This window comes from Capricornis sumatraensis, chromosome 8 (genome assembly GCF_032405125.1).
Source record: "Capricornis sumatraensis isolate serow.1 chromosome 8, serow.2, whole genome shotgun sequence".
In the NCBI taxonomy this organism is placed as follows: domain Eukaryota; kingdom Metazoa; phylum Chordata; class Mammalia; order Artiodactyla; family Bovidae; genus Capricornis; species Capricornis sumatraensis.
This window is the reverse complement of record NC_091076.1, coordinates 111,319,022-111,342,401: the sequence shown is the minus strand read 5'-3', so window position 1 is coordinate 111,342,401 and position 23,380 is coordinate 111,319,022. Positions and strand designations below refer to the sequence as shown.

At 50.1% G+C, this 23,380-nt stretch overlaps 1 protein-coding gene across 2 annotated transcripts in view; it reads left to right on the top strand.

Moving 5' to 3' along the window:
• The window catches only part of GNA13 (G protein subunit alpha 13), a 28,532-nt gene extending 5,386 nt beyond the window's left edge, over positions 1-23,146 (top strand). The window contains exons 3-4 of one of the 2 annotated variants that reach the window (XM_068977866.1): positions 20,738-20,788; positions 22,162-23,146. In XM_068977866.1, coding sequence (XP_068833967.1) covers positions 20,738-20,788; positions 22,162-22,734 — 624 coding nt within the window. In that variant the 3' untranslated portion in view covers positions 22,735-23,146. The remainder of the gene's footprint in view (positions 1-20,737; positions 20,789-22,161) is intronic. The other variant, XM_068977867.1, reaches the window with a different exon arrangement.
• The last annotated feature ends 234 nt before the right edge of the window (positions 23,147-23,380 follow it).

Below are 23,380 nucleotides of genomic sequence, written 5' to 3'. Positions count from 1 at the left end.
GGGAGCCTGGGAGGGCGCCTGGTCGGTGCAGTGTCTGTGGCAGGCCCACGCGAGGGTGAGGGCTGGCGTGTCCGGCGCCGAGCGCCCTGCGAGCGGCCTCGCCTGGTCCTCCCGCTGGACCCGCAGCAGCCCGGCCTGCCTGCCGGTGACCCGCCTGGGCCGCCCTCCCTCTGAGGCAGCGTCCCCTTTGGGCGGCCTTCTGTTTGGGCTCTCTCTCGCTGCCACAGGGTCTGACACTTTCTCATTTCCTTTTTTTGTTAGGTGACCTGAATTATAATGCTCTTCTTCCTGGGAAACACGGGTGTTTCTGTATGTTGTTGCTGTGTTAGTCGGTCAGTTGTGTCCAACTCTTGGCGACCCCGTGGACTGCAGCTCGCCAGGCTTCTCTTCCATGGGGTTCTCTGTGTGCTGGTTTGCTAGTTTTTCAGGAGATGGGAAGTTCCTGTGTTATGGAATCGATTTTTCTTTTTTGTTGTGTTTAACCGTGTAGTATATTCTTGAATCTTGGATAGGAAGAGTAAACATCGGGAAATGAGAGGATTTAGCAGCTAAAGTAACGAAAATGACCTTTTTGGTTTTGACTCCCACTTAATTATTAAGCTGATTAATGAAAATTTAAATGCAAAAAAAGGGGGCAGTTTCTAAGCTCTTGACCGCTTTTTTGCTTAAGAGGAATAACTGCCCTTGAGTCAGTTTTTGGGCCGAGGGTAGGGTAGTGATAGCATAGCATAGGTTTTTAGTTTTTAGCAGGCTGTTTGTTTGTTAGTAATAACTTTGGGTGCAAACATGACTGTTTCCTTTCTCTAGCTCCCAAAGGCAAACATTTCCTTTTCTGGTTAGTATCATTGTGAGTGAGCTAAATGCTTTACTGTGGAAAAGAAAAGTCTAAAGGTTCATGTTGTTACAGCTTACGTTGTCTTTTTCTCCTTCCTCTGAACTCGCACACTGAGGACAGTGCATCCTGAGAGGGGTCTCTTAGCGTCTCAGTTAAATGTCTGTAACCCTCTGCCTGGGGCATGCCTTTGCCATAGCCTGCCACTGCACTGGAGAGATACCCTCTCTAGAAAAGCAAGGTGACCGTAGCTAGGGAATTTGCTGAGATGGCTCCAGAGATGGGAGTCAGAGGTTGGAGAAACGTGTCAGAACTAACAGCACGGCCAGGAGTCACTGGGGTGTGCAATACACAGTTGCTTATTCAGGAGCCTAAGCAAAATGGGCAGGCCTCCTTACACAGGGCAAGAGAGTGTGTGACCCTGGGGGGCGCACTCCTGGGTCTCTGCACACACACTGCGCCGTCAGCGTTAGTGCCGCTTCCTGTGACGGGCGGTCTTGCCTTTGCAACTCCCGCAACTGAAACTGCCTCCTGTGTTGTGAGGTGCCTAGAGCTTGACGTGGTTTCTCTTGCTCCAGGGGTGCAGCTGGGGCTTGAGGACGGCTTCACCTCTCCAGGCTGATGAGCTAGTCTTTCTTAGGACTGAGCTTCCTGCAGTCTGGGTGATAGTAACTGTTTAGCCTCAGGCGGGGGCCTGTGAGAGGCGCCGAGAGCTCAGTGTAAAATAGGGGCTTCCTTCAGGCTGAGGCGGTTTCTTGTTGGCACTGCACCGTGGATTCGAGGTGCTGTGGGGAGAGAGGCCTTCGTTGTTCCCTAGCACTGATCAGGGTTTGCTTTCAAGGGAGAAGCACTAGTTTCAGTTGTGAACTATTTTAGAAAATAGTTGGAGGATTTGGTCCATTTTCTTTACGAAATGAAATCAATAAAGGACTTTGACTTCAAGTTGCTAAAAATCTGATGGTAGGCTTAGGGTGAAATATTTCAGTTTGTATTACAAGGATTATATGTAACATTAGAATTTGTAGAGATTTTTTAATTTAGGTCTCTGTAGAATTTGTTTATTTTTTCGGTGAACTTGATCAGATGTCAGAATGGTTATATTTTATCTAAGCCTTGGAAACCCACAGCTGTCTGCTGTTTACGTTGAAAACAGAGAGGCTGGTCTGGCACGTGCTTGTAGTTTTAGTGTGACTTAGTGAGAGTGTGTGTGAGAGGCAAACACAGGGATCCCTGGTGGCTCAGCTGGTAAAGAATCTGCCCACCATGCAGGAGACCCCGGTTCGATCCCTGGATTGGGAAGATCCCCTGGAGAAGGGAATGGCTACCCACTCCAGGATTCTTGTCTGAAGAATTCCGTGGACAGAGGAGCCTGGCGGGCTGCAGTCCACGGGGTCTCAGAGCCAGAGACGACTGAGGGACGAATGCACACTGCATGTGCCACGCGTTCTGAGTGTCGCTCCTGGTGCGTCATGTCAAGTTGACGTGCTCATGTGTAGGTCACTGCACTTTAGGTAGAAGCTGGGCTTGCTGTGGGTGACCTGAGCTCTGGTGCTGAAGAGTAGCACCCTGTGTTGCTGTGTGTGTCGTGCCTGTTACTGCTCTTCTTGACTGGAGGGTAGCCCTCACTCGGGAGAAGGGCTGGGAGCTCGCCTGTAAGGAAAGCAAAGCGGCCCCGGGACCCCGTGCGCCGCGTGGTCCTGCTTCACCTTTGACAGAGAGGCGGCCCACCCGCTGTGCCGTGTCTCGTCCTGTTGGCCCACGGCAGGCACCGGTCTCTCCGGAAAACTCAAGTGCTGCTGACTAATCACATGGCGTTCTAGTCCCTTACATTTTGCAGAAATGGCTTTGTGCTTTTCAGAGCACATTGATTGCTGCTATCACGTGCATCGTCACTGAGTCCTTAAGTAAAAGAACACACACAGTGTGGGCTCTGGTCCTGCTCTCACAGGTGAACAGACTCGGAGGCCCCACGGCCGTGCCTTCCGGTCCCAGGGTGGCCACGGTGACAGGGTGGGCCTGGTGCCCAGTGTGCGTCTCCTGTCCAGGGGCCGCCTCGGCCTCGGGTGCTCCCTGCCCTCGGCCAGCACTCCCCGGGGCCGTCCTGGCGCCTTGTTCTGAGCGCGGGTCCTCTTGGACGGGGGCACCGCACTCGGGCACAGGGCTGCTCGCGTGCTCTGAGCTCCCCTAACGCCCCGCGCCACTCCTCTGCTGCTGTGTTGCCGTATGTGTGATGCTGGTGGCAGTAACCCCAGAGGCGCTGGCAAACTTACTAGCTTCAAGAGGCACAGTCTGTCCCATCCAGCAGGCGTCATGGTGAAGGCTGTTGGGACATTCTCCGCCTTGAAAGCTAGCTTTGGTGATTGTCACCTGATGTTTCATCAGTGAACATGGTTTTAATGTACCCTGAAGAGTAGAGCTATTCCAGTTGAGCTGTTTCAAATCCTGAAAGATGATGCTGTGAAAGTGCTGCACTCAATATGCCAGCAAATTTGGAAAACTCAGCAGTGGCCACAGGACTGGAAAAGGTCAATGTTCATTCCACTCCCAAAGAAAGGCAGTGCCAAAGAATGCTCAAATTACTGCACAATCGCACTCATCTCACACACTAGTAAAGTAATGCTCAAAATTCTCCGAGTCAGGCTTCAGCAATACGTGAACCATGAACTTCCTGATGTTCAAGCTGGTTTTAGAAAAGGCAGAGGAACCAGAGATCAAATTGCCAACATCTGTTGGATCATCGAAAAAGCAAGAGAGTTCCAAAAAAACATCTATTTCTGCTTTATTGACTATGCCAAAGCCTTTGACTGTGTGGATCACAATAAACTGTGGAAAATTCTGAGAGAGATGGGAATACCAGACCACCTGACCTGCCTCTTGAGAAACCTGTATGCAGGTCAGGAAGCAACAGTTAGAACTGGACATGGAACAACAAACTGGCTCCAAATAGAAAAAGGAGCACGTCAAGGCTGTATATTGTCACCCTGCTTATTTAACTTCTATGCAGAGAACATCATGAGAAACGATGGGCTGGAAGAAGCACAAGCTGGAATCAAGATTGCCAGGAGAAATATCAATAACCTCAGATATGCAGATGCCCTTATGGCAGAAAGTGAAGAGGAACTAAAAAGCCTCTTGATGAAAGTGAAAGAGGAGAGTGAAAAAGTTGGCTTAAAGCTCGACATTCAGAAAACGAAGATCATGGCATCTGGTTCCATCACTTCATGGGAAATAGATGGGGAAATGGTGGAAAAGTGTCAGACTTTATTTTGGGGGGCTCCAAAATCACTGCAGATGGTGATTGCAGCCATGAAATTAAAAGACGCTTACTCCTTGGAAGGAAAGTTATGACCAACTTAGATAGTATATTCAAAAGCAGAGACATTACTTTGCCAACAAAGGTCCGTCTAGTCAAGGCTATGGTTTTTCCAGTGGTCATGTATGGATGTGAGAGTTGGACTGTGAAGAAGGCTGAGCACCAAAGAATTGATGCTTTTGAACTGTGGTGTTGGAGAAGACTCTTGAGAGTCCCTTGGACTGCAAGGAGATCCAACCAGTCCATCCTAAAGGAGATCAGCCTTGGGTGTTCATTGGAAGGAATGATGCTAAAGCTGAAACTCCAGTACTTTGGCCACCTCATGAGAAGAGTTGACTCATTGGAAAAGACCCTGATGCTAGGAGGGATTGGGGCAGGAGGAGAAGGGGACGACCGAGCATGAGATGACTGCATGGCATCACTGACTTGATGGACATGAGTTTGGGTGAACTCTGGGAGTTGGTGATGGACAGGGAGGCCTGGCGGCTGAACTGAAGAGTGGGAGCTCAGTGGCAGCCAGTCATCTGAACGCAGGCGCACAGTTTCCTAGGGAAGGGACGTGGGAACTTGGCACGCGCATGTGCACAGTTGTTCGGTGCTGTTCTGGGGTTGGAGGGTGTCAGGCGCTTTCATTCTGTTACGTTTATGAATCCCTTCACCACGTTTCTCACGTAGCTGCACAGACTGCATTCTGCTTATGAGCATTTCCGATTCAGATGACAGTTTGTTGCAAATTTTTCCTCCAATTATGAAGTACCTGCTTCTGGAAATCAGCAGTGATCTTTGTTGTGTGGCCCTTTCCTAGCCATGTGATACAGTCCTTCAGTCTGTTGTGGACTTTTTTTTTTTTACAAGATGCTTTTTTTGAAGAGCTTTTGTCACATCCACATTATTAGAACGGGCTGATATGGATCAAGGAAATAGTTTTGTTTTGAAACTGGACTTCAGTGGCCTTGGCTAAATTTGCCAGTCCCTTTCAGTGATGGGAGTTGTTTATCTTAATCTTTCCAATTTAATTTCTCTTCTGCAAAATGAATAGAAGCAGTTTTGAATCAGTGCAGTGGGTTACCTTTCCATCCACAGCTGCTGTGCGTGGCCACGGAAGCCTTCAGTGGAACGACTCTTGTCGCATTTGTTGTGGTTTTGGTCTAAGTCATAAGCCTTGCACAGTTGGTTTTGGTGCGTGGAACTTTACTTTGTATCTTCCAATCAAATTAGAAAGTACCTGTGCCTGCATTTATTGATTTATTTCGCAAACTGTAAAGCATTTTCATGGGCACTCTACAGTGTGGTGTGGTTTCCGGCTGTGCCACGGGGTGAAGTGGACTTGAAGGCCACACGGAGCTGGCGTCCTGGCTGCGCCTCTCCTGTGTGAGCCCCCGCAAGGCCCCCAGCCTATCTGACTTCCTCTTTCTTCCACTGTGAAGTGGGGACGATTCTGAGACTATTACGAGTTGCAGGGATTCCATGAGCTCAGATCATCCACGTAAGTAAAGCCTGTGGCCCAGTGCCCGACACCCACTGATGATGCTGCCGTCATTAGCTGTTAACAGTCCTGCCACACCCATAGACTGTAAGCCGTTCTCTACAGTATGAAGCACTGTCAGCCTTGATTTGGCTCTGAGCTTGATTTCCAGTGTGAAAATCCTGCGTTGTAACCAGTGCAGAAGAGTCCTCCACTCTCATCAGACCCCGTGGTCTCTGGCGGCGGCAGCACCACGAAGGGCGTGAGGTGTTCATTGCTGTGTTGCTTCTTGTTTCCTTCCCAGCGTCCCTGCGCTTGATTTTCAGATTGAGAGCTCGAGATGTGGTTCTTGACGTTTGCACGCGCGCGTGCTTGGTTGATTCAGCTGTGTCTGACCGTTTCCCCCCGCCCCCATGGACTGTGGCTGTGGATTCCCAGGCAAGGGTACTGGAGTGGGTTGCCATTCCCTTCTCCAGGGGATCTTCCCAACCCAGGGATGGAACCTGGGTCTCCTGCACTGCATGAGATGTATAACCGGAATTGTTTAATTGTTTGGAGAATGTGCTCCGCCAACGCTTCAGGTGTGTGGTCTGCGCTGGCCCGAGCCCCGAACTTCTCCAGCACCCCCCGCCCCCAGCCTGCTGCGCACACAGACCCGCTTCCCTTTCTGCCATTCCCTGGCAGAGATGATGTCGGCATTCATCTTAAGGAGGGTGTTTGGGGTTTTCCAACCTAGAAAAATTCGTTATATTGATAAAACACAGAATCTCTTTTTTTTCTTTAAAGTTTCATGTCACTTTCTGAGAGATTTCAGAACTCCTGACCATTTTGTTAAAAAAATACCAACTAGAAACATTAATAGAGTAATGGAGCAAAATAAGCTCCATATTTGCAAACAGAACTCGCTCGTTGCCAGCCCTGCCTCTCCCAGATAGCCTGGTGTCTCGGGTTCTTCCACCGGGGCAGCTGCGTCAGCCTCTTCCTGGGGGGTGTGTCTTCTCTTTTCTAGAAAATTCAGCAAGAGGTGCTGGGAAGTAAGTACTGTCGCGGGCTGAGAGGCTTTCACTTTCCCTTTCAGTGTCCTGGTTACCACTTTTTATCCCTGAGCGATCTTTTCAAGCTGTTTTCCTGTTACGTGGGATGAACCGCCTTAGCAGAAACCGTGTCGCGAGTCTGCGCTCTGACATCGCGCGGTGCGCCGAGGCTTCTTGCCGTGAAGCGCAGTGGTTCGCACTTAGTGACGTTAAGTAAAAGGAAACCCCGGGGCGGCGCCGGCCGTGAGCGGTGGCACCAGCTTCTCCGCTGTCTGGGGAGCGGCTCAGAGCGGTGCCCGGCTGGCGGGCCCCACAGGTGAGAGGAGGCGCGCGCCACGCCAGGCGGGCACGGAGCTCTTCAGGTGTGAGGTGGCTTCTCAGGGCATTTTCTGTTAATGTTTTTTAAACCTTAATAGTCAAATGCTCTATATTTACAAAGCTGCAAATACTATATATCCTCATTGAAGTATTTTCATAAAAGGACTGTGATTGAGCCTGTAAAGTTAAAATACTGCATTGCAAATGATTTGCCGTTTTCAAATGATACTAATTTGTTTGTCACATTTGTAGTAAAACTGTCTTTGTTAGCTGCAGCTTCAAAAATGATGGGGATGTTGAATTGTTGTCATATACATTATATGCATTTCAACCCTACGCTAGGGTGAGGAGTATCATACTTAATTTTTTTCTTAACTTTTAAATTGTTACGATCAAATATTGCAATCAACTTTAAGACTGGTGTTGGAATCTAGTGAGAAGCCAAGGTCCCCACCTCCTGTATTTTGCACATTTGACCTTAATGTAAGATAGCTTTCTTTTGAAAAAGGAGCTTTATATATAAAAAAATTCATCCTGTATAACTTCATTCTCTGTATAGGAATATACATGAACATATCCATTTGAGATTTTTATGTGTAACTGTTTTATACTCTCTGCAGATGTGACGGTTTAGCATTACTTTTAGAGTATCCATTTTTCATCATGATAATCTGAATTCTTTTCAAATGTGTGAACTGAAGAGCAAGTGTAAGCGGACAAGAAGGCCTTATGTAGCACTTTTCAGGAGATGAGTTAAACCTTAAAGAAACCATGTCAGCTGCCAGCTTTCAGCAGCTGTTCGAGGACATGGTCCTGGCCACCCACCAAGCAGTCAGGCACTTTTTAGCAGGCTGAGTACTTGCTAGTGAATCGAATGAAAGTAATCTTTGTTTGAATCAATCTTAGATGCTATTCGGAGGAACCCACATTAAAAAGCAAAGAAGTAGATAGCCACACACGTTAAATGCTCTGGAGGAAAAGGACAGCGACGAGAGCAGGAGGGTGTCACAAGAGCCGAGGGTGAGGTTGAGACCCCAGGGATGGAAAGGTGAGGGAAGAGTTGAGCCCGACAGGCAGGAGGAGGACCACGTGTGCGGGGTCTGGGGGTGGGCACCCGGGAAGGAGCAGCCAGCCAACGCCCATCTGAAGCCTGTGCGCCACCCCGGAGCCTGGCCCTGCTTACCTGTGGGCATGGCTCACGATCGAGCGATGGGGCGTGGCGCCCAGGAGCTCCCCCTCCTCACCAGCTGCCATGCCGTGTCCTGGGATGGGCAGGCCCTGGGGACCAGGCACCCACCTGCCGGCCTGCCATCACAGAGCTCGGGGTCCAGTGAGGGGCGGGTGAGTCCCTTTCGCTGCTGCTGGTGACCCCGTGAACGGTATCGAGCACTGATCTGTAGCCTCCCTGCCACGAGCGTGCGGAATCGGCGCGCGTTTGCCAGCTCAGGAAGGACCCAGGCGCGCAGGCCCTTTGAGGGTAAGGTCATGGCTAGTGTGGGTGGGTGGGGTCACGGTGGGATCCTGACTGCGGTGCCGCCTGCCTCCCTTAAGAGCACAGCTAACCCAGCAGTGACTGTGGGCGCTGGGAGCTGTGGCCACGCCCAGCAGGGTGTGAGACAGGCCACCTGCCCGCGTCCGCGCCTTCTGGCCTGCCTGACTGGAGCTGGGGGTGGCTCCCTACTACTCAGGCCGGCTTCTCTGCTGTCCCGAGTGTGGGGCTCTGGATTGAAGAGCAAACTGGGAGTGGAGTGACCAGGGTTTTCCTCTCACCTGCAGTGCGCTCTCAGGCGTAGAAAGACTTGGTTAATTAATGTTGACTGTTGCCTGTGTTTGGGCCTTGCGGATTGCTAGGGGCAGCACCATACGGCTGTGCAGAGGCCCCCCGGGGTCACAGTGCACTCCCGCCTGTGGGCTCCTCCGTTCAGACGGCAGGGGAATTGAAACTTGATTTGGGAAGTTATGTTGTTGTTGGAAAACTGCATATTCCAACATAATATGCAGTTTTTGTTTTGTTTTTTTCAGCAGTTAAGGATGTTTCTTTCTGAACTCACAACAGTTCTTTGTATGCTATTGGGATTGTATATGATTGGTCCTTTTCCAAAAAGTATTTAATTTTGAGGACTTTTTCAGGGTTCAGAACTCTTAAGCTTCTTAGTGTTGTCATTATCTGAAAACAAGGTGGTTGGTTTTTGTTTTTATTTTCTGAGGGAATTACTTGTAATAGCCTCCAGAATCCAAAATAGCTTTTTTTTTTCTAATTTAGATTTTAAAGCACGCCTGTGCCCACAGTAGGCATCGTCCGGTCAGCCGCTGAGCCTCCGTCTGTGTTGGTTCGTTGCTATGTTTTCTTCCAGTCTTCGGATACAGTGTTGCCTGTTGAGTTAAACTCCCCTATAGTTTCTGTACAGAATTCATATCCTCTTCATTTAATGTTGTACCATTAGCATTTACTGGAAGGAGGTGATTTTCTCAGGACCCGTACGGTGTTAAAGTGGATGTGGATTTCTGATGTGCACGGCCAGCTCCTTCCAGCAGCCACACGGGAGTGTCTTGTGAAGCGTGGTGGTGGTGACAGGTCGTCCTGTCGTGATGCTGCCCTGGTGAGAGGGTCGCACACGATGTCCGAGCTTGCCCACCTCTTAGGACTGCCTCCTGCCACAGTCCGAAAATGTGCGTTTGATTTTTCAGGGAGTGAGGTTTTATAAGGAAATACTGTCTGCCACTCTGAAGCCTGCATTTTAAAGAAGGGGCTGTAATTCTTTTACAGGCTTTTGAAAATAATTGATACTTTAGAAGTGAAGTTGCTCAGTCGTGTGTGACTCTCTGCAATCCTATGGGCATTACCCACCAGGCTCTTCCGTCCATGGGATTCTCCAGGCAGGAACACTGGAGTTGGTGCCATTCTCTTCTCCAGGGGATGTTCCCGACCCAGGGATCAAACCCAGGTCTCCCTCATTGCAGGCAGACACTTTATCCTCTGAGCCACCAGGGAAGTCCCAGTTGATACTTTAAGATAACAAAACTGAACACCATATAAGTGTAAGACATGTGCATTCATAACTTATTAAGCATACGGCCAAACTGTCTTTTTCTGTCTCTCCAGGATGAAGCATTTTAATAAAGTCCTTCATTTTTTGGTAACATCTGTAGTAGAATTATTAAGCTCCGTTTACATTTTGTGTTATATGAATATTGGAATTTGGTGGGACTACAGGAATACTGTTATAAACTAAGATCATTAGCTTTAAGTCATTTGGGTGATAAGTCTAATTAGAAAACCTGATATTAAAAGATTGTATTTGTGAGCAGTGGCAAGAAAGTGTCAGTTTATAAAGTAAAGCCCTAACTTCTTTCCCAAAGTCTTATTACTGGTGGTGTGCACCACTTGTTTTTCTAGCTTATATGCAAGAGAAAGCTGAAGCTGTTTAAGTTAGAGGTATTCTTTCCAAAATTCTGCTTAGGTTATTATAACCTAGCTTAGTCTGGAGAGGTATTTAATTTGAAAAAAACGTTTGGGTGCTTTTTAATATGACCGACTAATTTTGGCTCTTTTGAGTGGTGCACATAGAAGATGCTAATGGGATATTTGTAAGCGCATTCAGCTGGACTCCACTTAATTTAGACCTATCCACTGAGCAAGGGAAGAGTCCTTATATTTCTTTGAATGTAAATAAACACAGTCTTTCTCCCTGTGAACCACGTGCCAGGCGTGAGTGGTGGCACTTTGAAGGATGCTTTGGCGGTGAAGGTGAGGCAGCTGCCCTTACCAAACTCGTGCTGTGCATCACTGCAGTGCCCGGCGATGTTTTCTCCAGAGAAAAATGAATAAAGTCATTAAAAAAAAAAGAGTCGGTCATCTCGAAGATAAGGAGCAGTAAAGTGGGTCCTTTGTGGAGACAGGCAGAAGGAGCGCGTCTGGAAGGGCAGGGGGGAAGGAAAGAAGTGAGATGCGGGAGGTGGGAGCCAGGCACAGGAGCACACCATGCCCACTGGCGCGGGGAGCCCACCAGCCTCATCACCACCTCTTTCTTCAAAATAAAAACTATGGGGGAGACACCCTGGGGCCCATCCAGCAAGAAGTATTGCCTCCTGCCTTTATTACCAGCCACATCCTTAGACTGGAATGAGAAGTCCCGATTCACTAACCAGCTTTAACCTCAAACATTTCCATTTTGTCCTTGTTTATATTTGGCATTTGATTCTTGCTGTAAACCTTATATATAAGTAAATGCCAGATGGAAAGGCTTATGTTACACAGAGTCTATTCATAGACTATTTAAAGTCTCCTCTAAAGTCTATTTAGATGTGGCTTCACCAGGATATTTGCAGGGCTGAAATTACCAGTGTATACAAATGTGAATTACTGATTTTTTAAAAAAACACCTTCTAGGTCACTTTTAAAGGCAAGTTAATAAGTTTCCTATTGAGTAGATGTTCTTTAAACATCCATATGGTGAAGCCTACTAAATGAGTATTCAGGAAACATGTCTACCTGGCCTAGTTTGAGGATTGTAAGACGGATGGAAAGTAAAGGCGCGTTATAGGTGTACAGAAACACCTTCCAATGAGAGGCGGGGCACCACCGCCTGGCAGGCCAGCTCACAGCTGGGATCAGTGTAAGAAGGAAAGAACTTTGTCATTTTCTCTCACCTCTTGATTCTGTTTCCTCTTTGAGATACTCCAGACTTGGCGGGTGGAAGGGCTTGAACTGAACAGCAGGCGTGAGAGCCGCTGCGCCGCCGGGCTTGGCTGTTGGGGATGCAGGCCTCTGCTTTGCAGTTCACTGCTCCTCAGGACGCACGCACTGGTCACGGTGCTTGCCTGGTGGTCGCTCTAGGTAAAGAAGAGCTGAATATTGACTCGCGTTACGTCATTGTTTTCAGAATCACGCGTATGCTTAGGTCTCAGAGGAAAACTTCTCGCTGCTTAATTATCCTGATGATTCAGATTTTCTTTGAATTCTAGTATTTCTTCTACTACCATATTTACTCTTAAAAACTATTAAGTAGTGCTAGTCTCATAACTGGGGCTTCGCTGGAGGCTCAGTGGTAAACAGTCCACCTCCCAAAGCAGGAGACGAAGGTTTGATCCTTGGGTCAGGAAGATCCCCTGAAGAAGGAAATGGCAACCCACTCCAGTATTCTTCCCTGGGAAATTGCATGAACAGAGGAGCCTGGTGGTCTACAGCCTGTGGGGTTGCAAAGAGGCATACTTGGTGACTAAAGAGCAACAGCAGTCTCGTAACTAGAAGGGCCTCCACACATTAAAATGGGATGCTTCCATTAAGAAGCACTTACATTTTTCTAATTGACTTTCAGTTCAGTTCAGTCACTCAGTCGTGTCCGACTCTTTGCGACCCCATGAATCGCAGCACGCCCGGCCTCCCTGTCCATCACCATCTCCCAGAGTTCACTCAGACTCACGTCCATCGAGTTAGTGATGCCATCCAGCCATCTCATCCTCTGTTGTCCCCTTTTCCTCCTGCCCCCAATCCCTCCCAGCATCAGAGTCTTTTCCAGTGAGTCAACTCTTCTCATGAGGTGGCCAAAGTACTGGAGTTTCAGCTTTCGCATCATTCCTTCCAAAGAAATCCCAGGGCTGATCTTCAGAATGGACTGGTTGGATCTCCTTGCAGTCCAAGGGACACTCAAGAGTCTTCTCCAACACCACAGTTCAAAAGCATCCATTCTTCGGCACTCAGCTTCTTCACAGTCCAACTCTCACATCCATACATGACCACAGGAAAAACCATAGCCTTGACTAGACAGACCTTAGTCGGCAAAGTAATGTCTCTGCTTTTGAATATGCTATCTAGGTTGGTCATAACTTTTCTTCCAAGGAGTAAGCGTAAGAATTGACTTTATTCACAGTGAATTTTCTACCATTTATGAGACATACCTAATCAGCCGACAGTTAGTTCTAGACATTTTACAAGATTAAGCATTTTAGTAACAAGCTAAAATCCGCTGCAGTACTTACAGTTCACATTTGATTGAATTTTATCAGCTCTTTTCTTTCTAAAGTGTAATTTTTACCTGTTTACCTGGTAAAAAGATAGACTGCTCTTGAACAGATTGCTTTGATTTACCTGTCATGCAAAGTTCAGGTGTCTGTTGAAGAAGCAAATTAATTTTATAACAAATTGAGGTTTTCAGTTCCTTAGGGCCCTGCTGCTAAAATATACGTAGCAGTTCTGGTAGTTGTTCTTGTCTGTGCTTTTTTAGCTGCTTACTTGATTACAGCTGTAGCACCAGTTTCATTGACTTGTAACCACGGGAGGCTCTGGGAGCTCACCTTTGAAGGCTGTGGGCTGTGTGGGACGTTTGAAAACGGGCTCTCAGGGTGCCGAGAGGAAAGCGGCTGGAGCTGCAGTAACACAGGCAGTAAAGCGCCTCTGAGCCACCGCGCCAGTCTTCAGAAAGAGAGCTTTGCTCGCGGGCTTAGTTCCGATCTTCAGGTCACAGTTCAGATACGGCAAAGGAAGGCCTGATGCTTTTCCTGTGAAACCTAGTGCAGCTCAAGTAAATGTTGCTTGAAATCTACTTTGGTCATAAGATAAAGCTAAATAAGTTTATAATATAGATTCTTAATATTCTTGGCATTTTCACAAAGCTTTTTAAAAACCCTAGCTGGTTTGGTATCAGTTCAGTCGCTCAGTCGTGTTCGACTCTTTGCGACTCCATGAATCGCAGCACGCCAGGCCTCCCTGTCCATCACCATCTCCCTGAGTTCACTCAGACTCAAGTCCATCAAGTCAGTGATGCCATCCAGCCATCTCATGCTCTGTCATCCCCTTCTCCTCCTGCCCCCAATCCCTCCCAGCATCAGAGTCTTTTCCAATGAGTCAACTCTTCTCATGAGGTGGCCAAAGTACTGGAGTTTCAGCTTTAGCATCATTCCTTCCAAAGAACACCCAGGGCTGATCTCCTTCAGAATGGACAGGTTGGATCTCCTTGCAGTCCAAGGGACTCTCAAGAGTCTTCTCCAACACGACAGTTCAAAAGCATCAATTCTTCGGCGCTCAGCCTTCTTCACAGTCCAATTCTCACATCCATACATGACCACTGGAAAAACCATAGCCTTGACTAGACGGACCTTTGTTGGCAAATCAATATCAAAAGATAAAATTAATATGAGGGACTTCCTGGTGGTCCAGTAGTTAAGACTGCGCTCCCAATGCAGGGGCCTGGGTTCGATCCCTGGTAGGGGAACTAGATTCCAGAGGCTGCGTGTTAAGATCCAGCATATCTAAATAAATAAATAAAAATAATTTTTTTAAAAAGAAGATAATATGAAATCCAATTTTGAATAAAATATTCAATATGTCCAGACGTGAACTGATGCTGGCATTGGCTCCTCAGAATCACTTCTTGTGGGACTTGTTAAAATTTTGATTTGGTGGAACTGTGCTCGGCCTAGGGAATCTTTGTTGTTAAGGAACACCCTCTTCAAAAATTCCTGTCACAGGCTCAATGGTATGATATTTTGACCCTCACATGCCAAAGGACAAAATCAAGGGCATTTTGTAGGTATTTGTGTTAACAAGAGAGAATTCAAACTTCCACAGCCTTTTTATTGACGAAATCCATAATAGTTAGTTGCACACCATGTTTCTTAGTGCAGGTTTACTGATGAGAGTTAGATTCTTCTGGAAGGGAACAGCGTGTTGCTTACGGGAGGCCTCTGCTGTCGCCAGAATCAGGGACGGGTGCTCACCGTTTGTGTGGATCTGGAGCGAGGCCGTGCATCCCACCCACGGACGGTGGTGCGGTCGGGCCTGTGGTCCCAGCAGGAGAGACCTGGGAGAGTTCCGTTGGATCCTCTCCGTGTCCCTCTGGGCGTGGCCTTTCCGTTGCAGCTTTGCTGTCGTCACAGCTGAGTGGATTTTGAAGTATGGATGCGTTTTTGTTAACACTTGCATTTTGGTCTGAAAGATGTTGCTAGAACTATGTTTTATTTTAGAAATATCCGTCTGCTGTATGTTTGCATGAAATGGAGGCCCACTGTTTTAACTTGACAGCAGAGAACATGTTTTAAGTGGTTGGACATTGCTTGTAATTCCAGGAATGCTGATTGTCAGTGATTTTTGCATGCATGTGCGTGCTCAGTCATGTCTGACTCTTTACGACCCCAGGGACTGTAGCCCGCCAGGCTCCTCTGTGCATGGGATTTTCCAGGCAAGAGTACTGGAGTGGGGTGCCATTTTCTTCTCCAAGGGATCTTCCCCACCCAGGGATTGAACCCTCATCTGCATTGGTGGGTGGATTCTTCACCACTGAACCACCTGGGAAGCCCCTACCTACATAATGTATTTTGCCTTTAGGTTTGGATTGAACTTACTGGGAAGTGTAGTCAAGTCTTACCCAAAGCTGATTTTGAAAAGCCGTTAATTGTTCTGTTTTAGTGGTTGAAGGTGGGTTCTTGTTGTAGAAAAAATTGGTTTCATCCATTAGTTCAAAAATCTCACTGAAAATTTACATCTGCTGAGACATGGGACTGGTGTAACAGGGCAGGTCAGCGTACTCAGCTTTTCTTGGTGACCCAGCTCGTGGGCCTGGTGACAGTCCCATCCGTGAGAGTGGATTAAATCTTTCGTTAACAGCGCTGGTTCTGTAAGACAGTGTAGACATCAGGTGTTTCCTGCAGAGTCCGTGCTGGTAGAGTCTGGGGGGAGGGGGGCGTTTAGTTGCTCAGTCGTCTCTGACTGTTGTGACCCATGGACTGCAGCCCTCTGGGCTCCTCTGTCCGTGGGATTCTCCAGACAAGAACACTGGAGTGGGTTGCCGTTCCCTTCTCCAGGGGAACCTTCCCGAAGAATCTGTGGTGTGACCGTTTCCACAGTCTGAAGTGGCCTTTTCTGCTCCACACCCTTTGCCGCTGGCGGTCGCGCCGCAGGCTGCGCCCTCTGGCCTGCAGCTCGTCGGCGCAGACGGCTCGCTCGGGCTCCGTCGTCGGGCGGTTCGCGCTTGGCGCTGACCCCTTGAGGAAACCACCGCTGAGCGGTGCGGGCCGTGCTCCCGCGGCTCCCGGAGGCCCGCCGGCCCTCAGCTGCAGCCCCGTTTCCGTTTTTGCCTCGTGGGAAGAAGTCCTGTGATGCGCTGTTCCGCGTAAAATGTCAGCGCTCCTGCCTGGCTCTCCGTGCGGCGGCGTTCCCTTCCGAGGGCTTGCTCCGGCGCCGTGGTGCCCGGCGCCGTCCGCCCGCGGTGCGTGTGGCGCCCACGCCCGCTGGCTCTGCGCGCGGAGACGGCGTTTCTGACGCGGGCCCGCTGCCCAGGGGCGCCGTCGAGGCGGCTGCTCGCGCAGGCTCGGCCCCGTACAGCTGCACGAGCTGTGGCTGACGGGCTGGACTCGGGGTCGGAGCGGCGCGGGCCCGCTGGCCTCACCCGCCGCGCTGTCTGGCCCTGGGGGCGCCGAGCCGGCCGCCGCGGCAGCCCGGGAGCTCGCCTGCCTTCAGACAGAAGCCCTAGGGGAGGGCCCCAAACGTCGCAAATCTAAAACGTCGTAAATGGGAGACGGCTTGTCTTTGGAAGTTTACGACGTTCTCTTCAGTGCTATAACGCGCACCGAGGAGAGTTCTGACGGCGCCTCGAGTCGTAACCGAAGAAGAGCGAGTCCCGAGCCCCCGCGCTTCTTGCCCCGCACCTGCAGGTCCCCAGCGGGCGGAGCAGCGCGAGCGGCGAGTCCCCGCGGAGGCGCCCGCTTCAGGCGTCACCGGCGCGGGTGCGGGAGCGGAGGCCTTCACTTGAAATCAGCCGCGCAAACTGCAACTGCTGCTCGGGCACAAGTTTGGGGATTATCGTGGAACCAGGGGACTTCCTCGTTTTACCGACCGTTAGACTGAGGCTCAGCGGAGTTTAGGGGCTTGCCAGCTCGCTCAGCGTTGAGGAGAGGCCTCGAATCAAAGGTGATGTTAGACGGGGAAGACTTCGATCACCTCGGAAGTGGTCCGGGCACAGGATTGCGGGAGGTCGGCCGGTTCTTCACAGTTCGTTCCCGAGCCTGGGGGAGCCGAGGGCCCCGCCGGGCGTGCTGAGTGCGGCGTCGGGCTGGCGCTCGCCCTCGGGGCGCTCGCCCAGACAGAGGCTCCTGAGAACAGGGTGCCGCCGGTCATTTTCTGTGTCCTTCGTGGTTCCGTGGCGAGTAACACATTTTATATGTATTTTAAGAAATGTTTGTTGAGCTGCTCCGGATCTTAGTTGCCCATTTGAACTTTGGTTGTGGCATGAGAGCTCTAGTTCCCTGACCAGGGATCGAACCGTGCCCTGCAGAGGGAGCGCGGAGTCTCAGCCACGGACCACCGGCGAGGTCCTTTTTTATCTTTTAATTTGTTTTGTTTTGTTTTTGATGTTGTAAAAATACAGATTTTTCTCTGTTGTTTCCCCAGTGGAGGTCTTTAAAGCTCCTGTAAGGAGTTTCCCGAGTCAGCAAATTCAGAAGCGTGTTCACCCTTCTATAGCATGTGCGTTCACACCACACGTGTGTGTTTAAACTTGTATTGTCTCGGGGCAGGTTTGGGGGAAAACTTCACCCCTTAACAGTCAGCGGCCTCCATTATCACCACACCACGTGCAGTGAAAGGTCATTGAGGTTATTAAGATTATCATTCCTACTTCCAGTCTTCTCGCTAATGGAGGGTCAGTCATATCACCGGTGATATAAAAGATAACATCACTTTTCTTGACCGAGGAGTTGTTTTAAACCAAAACATGTTTTTCATAGGAATAATATTTTAAAGCATTTCTTGTCCTTGAATAGATACTGGCCAAATGTTAGGGGAGAAGGCAAAAGGCACCTTATTTAGGACTTAAAATATTAGTGATAATCCACACACTGAAATGTGTGAAAATGAATTAAAACGTTTTTATTTAGATTTTGTACAATGTTGAGTTCACAAAGGGCTTTGTAGATGATACTGATGAAACTTTCTGCAGTAGAAGTTGAAACTTGTTAACGGACCATATGCGTGTTTGTATAATATCATCACGTGATTTTGGTGAGGTTATGAATTCCTAATAAACAAAGGCACATTCTGAGACCTCCCCCCTCTTAGGGAATGCAGTTAAATCAGGAAGCTTCAGTGAAATTTAAAATATTTCTTTTTGTTTGTATAATAATACCAAGAGGAGACCAAATGGGGGTGATTTTCCTGTTTTGAGAAGAGAATATAGTCACTCAGAACTGCCAAATTACCTTGTCCATATTTTAAATAACAAAAACCAAAACCTGTGTACTGCAGAGTTATTCTTATCATGAACCCCCGAGTCCACATTTATTAACGGAATTAGGAATTTTCTGGATTACGGGTAGATACTGCGTGCTGTGTGATCGCCGTCGTGTTTTGCAGCGAAACACTTGAGTAGTTTCACCCAGGAAGAGAAGTCAAGACCGCAGAGTCCTGTGGCAGCTCAGGTCGGCTCTGCTGCCGCGGGCGTGGTGGGGCCAAGCTCACAGGGGGCTTGTGGTCCGTCGCTTTGTAATCATCTGCCTCAGTTTAGCAGTTAAGTGTTAGTCATCCCCGACTCTCTTCAACCCCACGGACTGTAGCCCGCCAGGCTCCTGTCACGGGATTCTCCAGACAGTGATACCGGAGTGGGTAGCCATTTTCTGCTCCAAGGGATCTTCCCGACTCAGGGATTGAACCTGGGTCTCCCGCATTGCAGTTCTCCAGGTGTGGTCCCTGGGCCACAGGGATTCCAGAAAGCCTTTAAAAGGAGGCTTCACGTTCTGCACTCTTTGTGGTGTCCCTGGAACGTCCTCTCCCGTCGCCGGGTGGACACACGCCAACAGCCCCGAGCGGCATGGCTGCCGCTGCTGGAGCCTCCGCGCAGGGTGAGCCCCGGACACGCCACTCAGCGTCCTCAGCTGGAAACACGCACCAGTGAACCAGTGAAGTCGCTCAGTCATGTCCGACTCTCTGCAACCCCATGAACTATAGCCTGCCAGGCTCCTCTGTCCACAGAATTCTCCAGGCAAGAGCACTGGAGCGAGTTGCCATTTCCTTCCCCAGGGGATCTTCCTGACCCAGGGATCGAACCCAAGTCTCCCGCATTGCAGGCAGATGCTTTCCTGTCTGAGCCTCCAGGGAAGCCCCAAGGAAAACACGCACCAGGCTCCCCTAAGACTGTCCTTGACCGAGCAGTAAAGACTGTTTCAGATCTCCACGGGAAGAGCTCTGGACGCAGCAGGCTCCTGCACAGACCAGTCTCTGGGAAGCGCCTTGGTGACTGGCCGTGTTGTGTTCGAGTTCACTGTATTTTTCATGGAACACCATTTTTCCTTGAAATAGGCAACCAACTTACTCACACTTGGGCATTTGATGGGCTTTTTTTTTTTTTTTTTTAAGAAAATGAATGAAATTATTAGCCCACCAATTTGAGGAAAATAAGTTTGTTGACATTGATAAAACTTGAGCTTTCAACTACAAATCAGAATTTAGGAAAGCTTGCGTCTGCTTGCCGCTGTGAGCTTGTCGACTTCCCGGGCCACAAGGCTTGTTACGAGAGTGTGAGGGTGGCAGTGAATGCGATTTCCCCGCATTAGGTCTTGTGCACCTGATGCCTGTAGCCCAGGGCTTGATGCTGCAAAATTGTTGGGGGGGTAAAAGACCCATTCCGAGTACGAAGTAGGCTTTTAGTGAGCTGTCATTTGTCAAATTCTGGTGTAGAAACAAAAATACCTACAGTTGCAGAGGCTATTAAGATACTCCGTTTCCAGTGGCCAGACCTGCTTAACTGGCTCCAGCTGAAGTCCCCTTTGGTGACAGGGCGGGTGTAGGAGCAGTCGACTGTCTCTCTGTCTTTACTAAGTTCGTGTGAATGAGTTTATTATTGGTATTTTTGAATGAATGAATGAGTAAAATATTTGTTAAGCTGCCTCATTTTACTTTCTAACATGGTATTATAGCTGTAATCCACTTAAAGTCTCTTTGGGGTTCTAAAGAATCTTAAGTGTGTAAAGGGAATCCAGAGACTAAAATTTTGAGATCTGCAGCTTTAAGGCCTCATGACTCAGAGTGTGGCCCCAGAAGTCACCTGATTGCAGAAACTGCCTGCAGACAAGACCTCCCGCCGACTGTTCTGCATCAGGGAGGTACTGCCTTCTGGAGCCAGACCTGGGGAGCAGCTTCCGGCAGACGAGCTCGGGGCTGCAGAGACCCAGCGGGGGCTGAGCCCACAGCCTTCTCTGCGCTGGTGCTCCCCGCTCACCTGTCTGCTGTTCAAGGATTTCCTTGAGGAAGGTGTTTCCATGCGCTTGAGGTGTCCAACACTGCCTGAAATCTAGGGGCAGTGTGAGCCCAGAGAATGTAGGCACTGGGGCTCAGGGCTCGGGGGCGCCTGTCTGGGCTCGTCTGTCCCTTCAGCGGTCCCTGCCTCATCCATGCTTTGCTCCTGTCTCAGAAGACGACCAACTTGAGATGGGAGGCACAAACAAGTCACCCCACTGGGACTGCGGTCGCATGTTCATCTCGAAAGCAGCTTACACCTTTCTCTCAGGTCTTCCCTGGGCACTTGCAGCTGCGTGGATATGCCTGTGTGGAGTCCTCTTTGAGGGGGTGGTCGCAGGGGATGCTCGTGCAGAGACTGAGAGACTCCAAGGGTTTGGCGGAGGCCGGCATTTTATACGTTTTTAGTGGGGTCAGCTGCTCCGTCTGAAGTTGGTGACTAAACAGAGTATGTTTGGATTAAGTGTACAACCAGACAGTTTAACATAAACTGTTGTAGCAAAGTCTTCCATTTCTCAGAGCTAATAACGATTTATTTTCTTCTTGTTTTCAGGGTGAATCTGTAAAATATTTCCTGGATAACTTGGATAAACTCGGAGAACCAGTAAGTTTTCAGGCAGTGTTTATGTTTACTGTCGTTAGAAAGCAGTAGCCAGGATGAGGAAATTTGGAGAAATTAGGTACTGAGCTATTTCCTTTTTCCTCGTGGCTGTATTCGGATTGTTCCTGCTTCATTTTTCCCTCCCTCTCCTCTCCTGACCGCTGCCATTTCCACGAGGAATGCCCTGCCCACGGTTTCATGAAAGTAAAACTCTTTACAGAAAGAAGTCTGTGCTTGAAAAGAAGACGGCACATGAGCAAGTCCATGCGCAGGCTTGGCTCTTCTGTAAGCAGAGGCAGAACACAGAGTGCCCACTGAGCTCAGAACTTTCCGGCAGCAGTTTTCCCTTTCGGGACCCCTGCCTGCAGGGTGGGAGGGTAGGAAGCTGGATTCTCGAGGCTGTGACGCGGGCGAGTCACCCTTGCCGAGGGAGCCACCGGCTGGACTGTCCGGCGGTGCATCCCCCGTGGCCCCAAGCGGCAGGGGCTGGCGCTGGCCGCTCTCCACACCGGGCTCAGGCAGAGGCCTCCCTGGAGGAGGCGTCACGCTGCTCAGAAGGCCCCTGAGGGCTGCTGCCCTGGCGCCTCGCCAGTCCTGACCCTCCTTGTTTAACCCTGAACATAAATCGGAAGGAGAGCAGGATGAGCCCTGTTGTGGGTAGGAAGCAGCCCCGTATCCAGCCCTGTGGAGAAGGACCTCCTTTTGCTCTCGCGGGACACGCCTTGCATTTTCCCTTGTATGTTGCTCAACGGCACTTGTCCCCCCTGCACTCGGGACGTGTCTCCCCAGGCGCGGGTGTCCTCCGGGCGGTCTCTGTAGGCCCCAGTGTTTGTCTCTTTTGTCTGCTCCGTCCACATCAGTGAGACTGTGTGTGAAGACCTACCTCACTGACACTCTTCCATCGGGTTAGATTGTAGTCAGCCTTAAAAAAAAGTTAAGTACCAGCCAGGTGGAGAGAAGGTCTGGTGGATAACCTCAGCTTTTGAGAGTTATTTCGTGTTTTCCAACTGGCCTGTTCTGAGCTGGCCTTTCCGTGCAGCCTTCCGCGAGCGCGCCGCTCACGGCCCCTCCTCTGCTTTAAGGCTCCACCGCTTGCGTTACGGTTGTTGACGCACCTGAGGTTGGCTGGTCTTTCCCCCTCTGTCCTTGAAGGCAGGGACCATGTGTCTTGATTCTGAAGAGCTGAGTTCTTGCTGCTTAGCGACAGGGCCTGGCGCCTCGTCGACCCTCAGCAAATGCCCTGCAGCCTGCCAGGCTCCGCTGCCCTCCACTGTCTCCCGAGTTCGCTCAGGGTCATGTGCAGACCAGTTAATGGCACACTCCACTTTCTCATTATTCCTGAATCGCTGAGCAGGAAACACTTTGCTTTTTTCCAGGAGTACATTCCCTCCCAGCAAGACATCCTGCTCGCCAGAAGGCCCACCAAAGGCATCCATGAGTATGACTTTGAAATCAAGAACGTGCCTTTCAAAATGGTCGACGTGGGCGGCCAGCGGTCAGAGCGGAAGCGCTGGTTCGAGTGCTTCGACAGCGTGACGTCCATACTGTTCCTCGTCTCCTCCAGCGAGTTCGACCAGGTGCTCATGGAGGACCGCCTGACCAACCGCCTGACTGAGTCGCTGAACATTTTTGAAACCATCGTCAATAACCGGGTTTTCAGCAATGTCTCCATAATTCTCTTCTTGAACAAGACAGATTTGCTTGAGGAGAAAGTGCAAATTGTGAGCATCAAAGACTATTTCCTAGAGTTTGAAGGGGACCCCCACTGCTTAAGAGACGTCCAGAAATTCCTGGTGGAGTGCTTCCGCAGCAAGCGCCGGGACCAGCAGCAGAAGCCCCTGTACCACCACTTTACCACCGCCATCAACACCGAGAACATCCGCCTGGTGTTCCGCGACGTCAAGGACACCATCCTGCACGACAACCTCAAGCAGCTGATGCTCCAGTGACGCCCCAAGGGCCCGCCGCCTTCCCGCCTTCCTGTTTTCTGTTCGTTTTATTTTTAAAATAGAAGTTTACAGCAGGAATTAGAACAGTCTTGATTCTGGGTTTAACTCCTTGGAAATCTCAGTCCTCCTCCGGGGACTCCGGCCCCTGGCGGAGGGCTGCCCTCGGCTGACCCCCTTGGGCGCAGCTCCGGCCTCCGTGGACGGGCCCTCCTCCCGCCAGGCCTCAGACACGCTGTCCTTCCGGCTTTGACCCTTCCACTTCTCAAACAGTGCTCCTGTGGCGCCAAGCATGGCAGGCGCCCTTAGCGCCGCAGGGCGAGCCCGAGGCCGAGCGCGCGCAGGCCCTGGACCGCTCGGGGCACCTCGGTCACCGCATGTGGCAGCTGCGCTTGTGCCCAGCCTCGGTGGGCTGTTGGGAAAGGAGGGCCGCTGGGGAAGTTTGCTCTGAGCAGCGGCGGTCCGTAGACCTCCCTGGCTTTGGCCTTCACGTTCTTCTGATTGCTCGTGTCCCCAGCAGTTGTTCTGAGTTTTCTGTGGCTCCTGAAGGCAGTGCTCAGCGTGTGTCTTAGTTCACATAAGGGTGTCTCCTCTGGCGCGGGTGGAGGCTCCCATGTGGTTCAGTGTGCACAGGCGCGTGCCGTTCCCA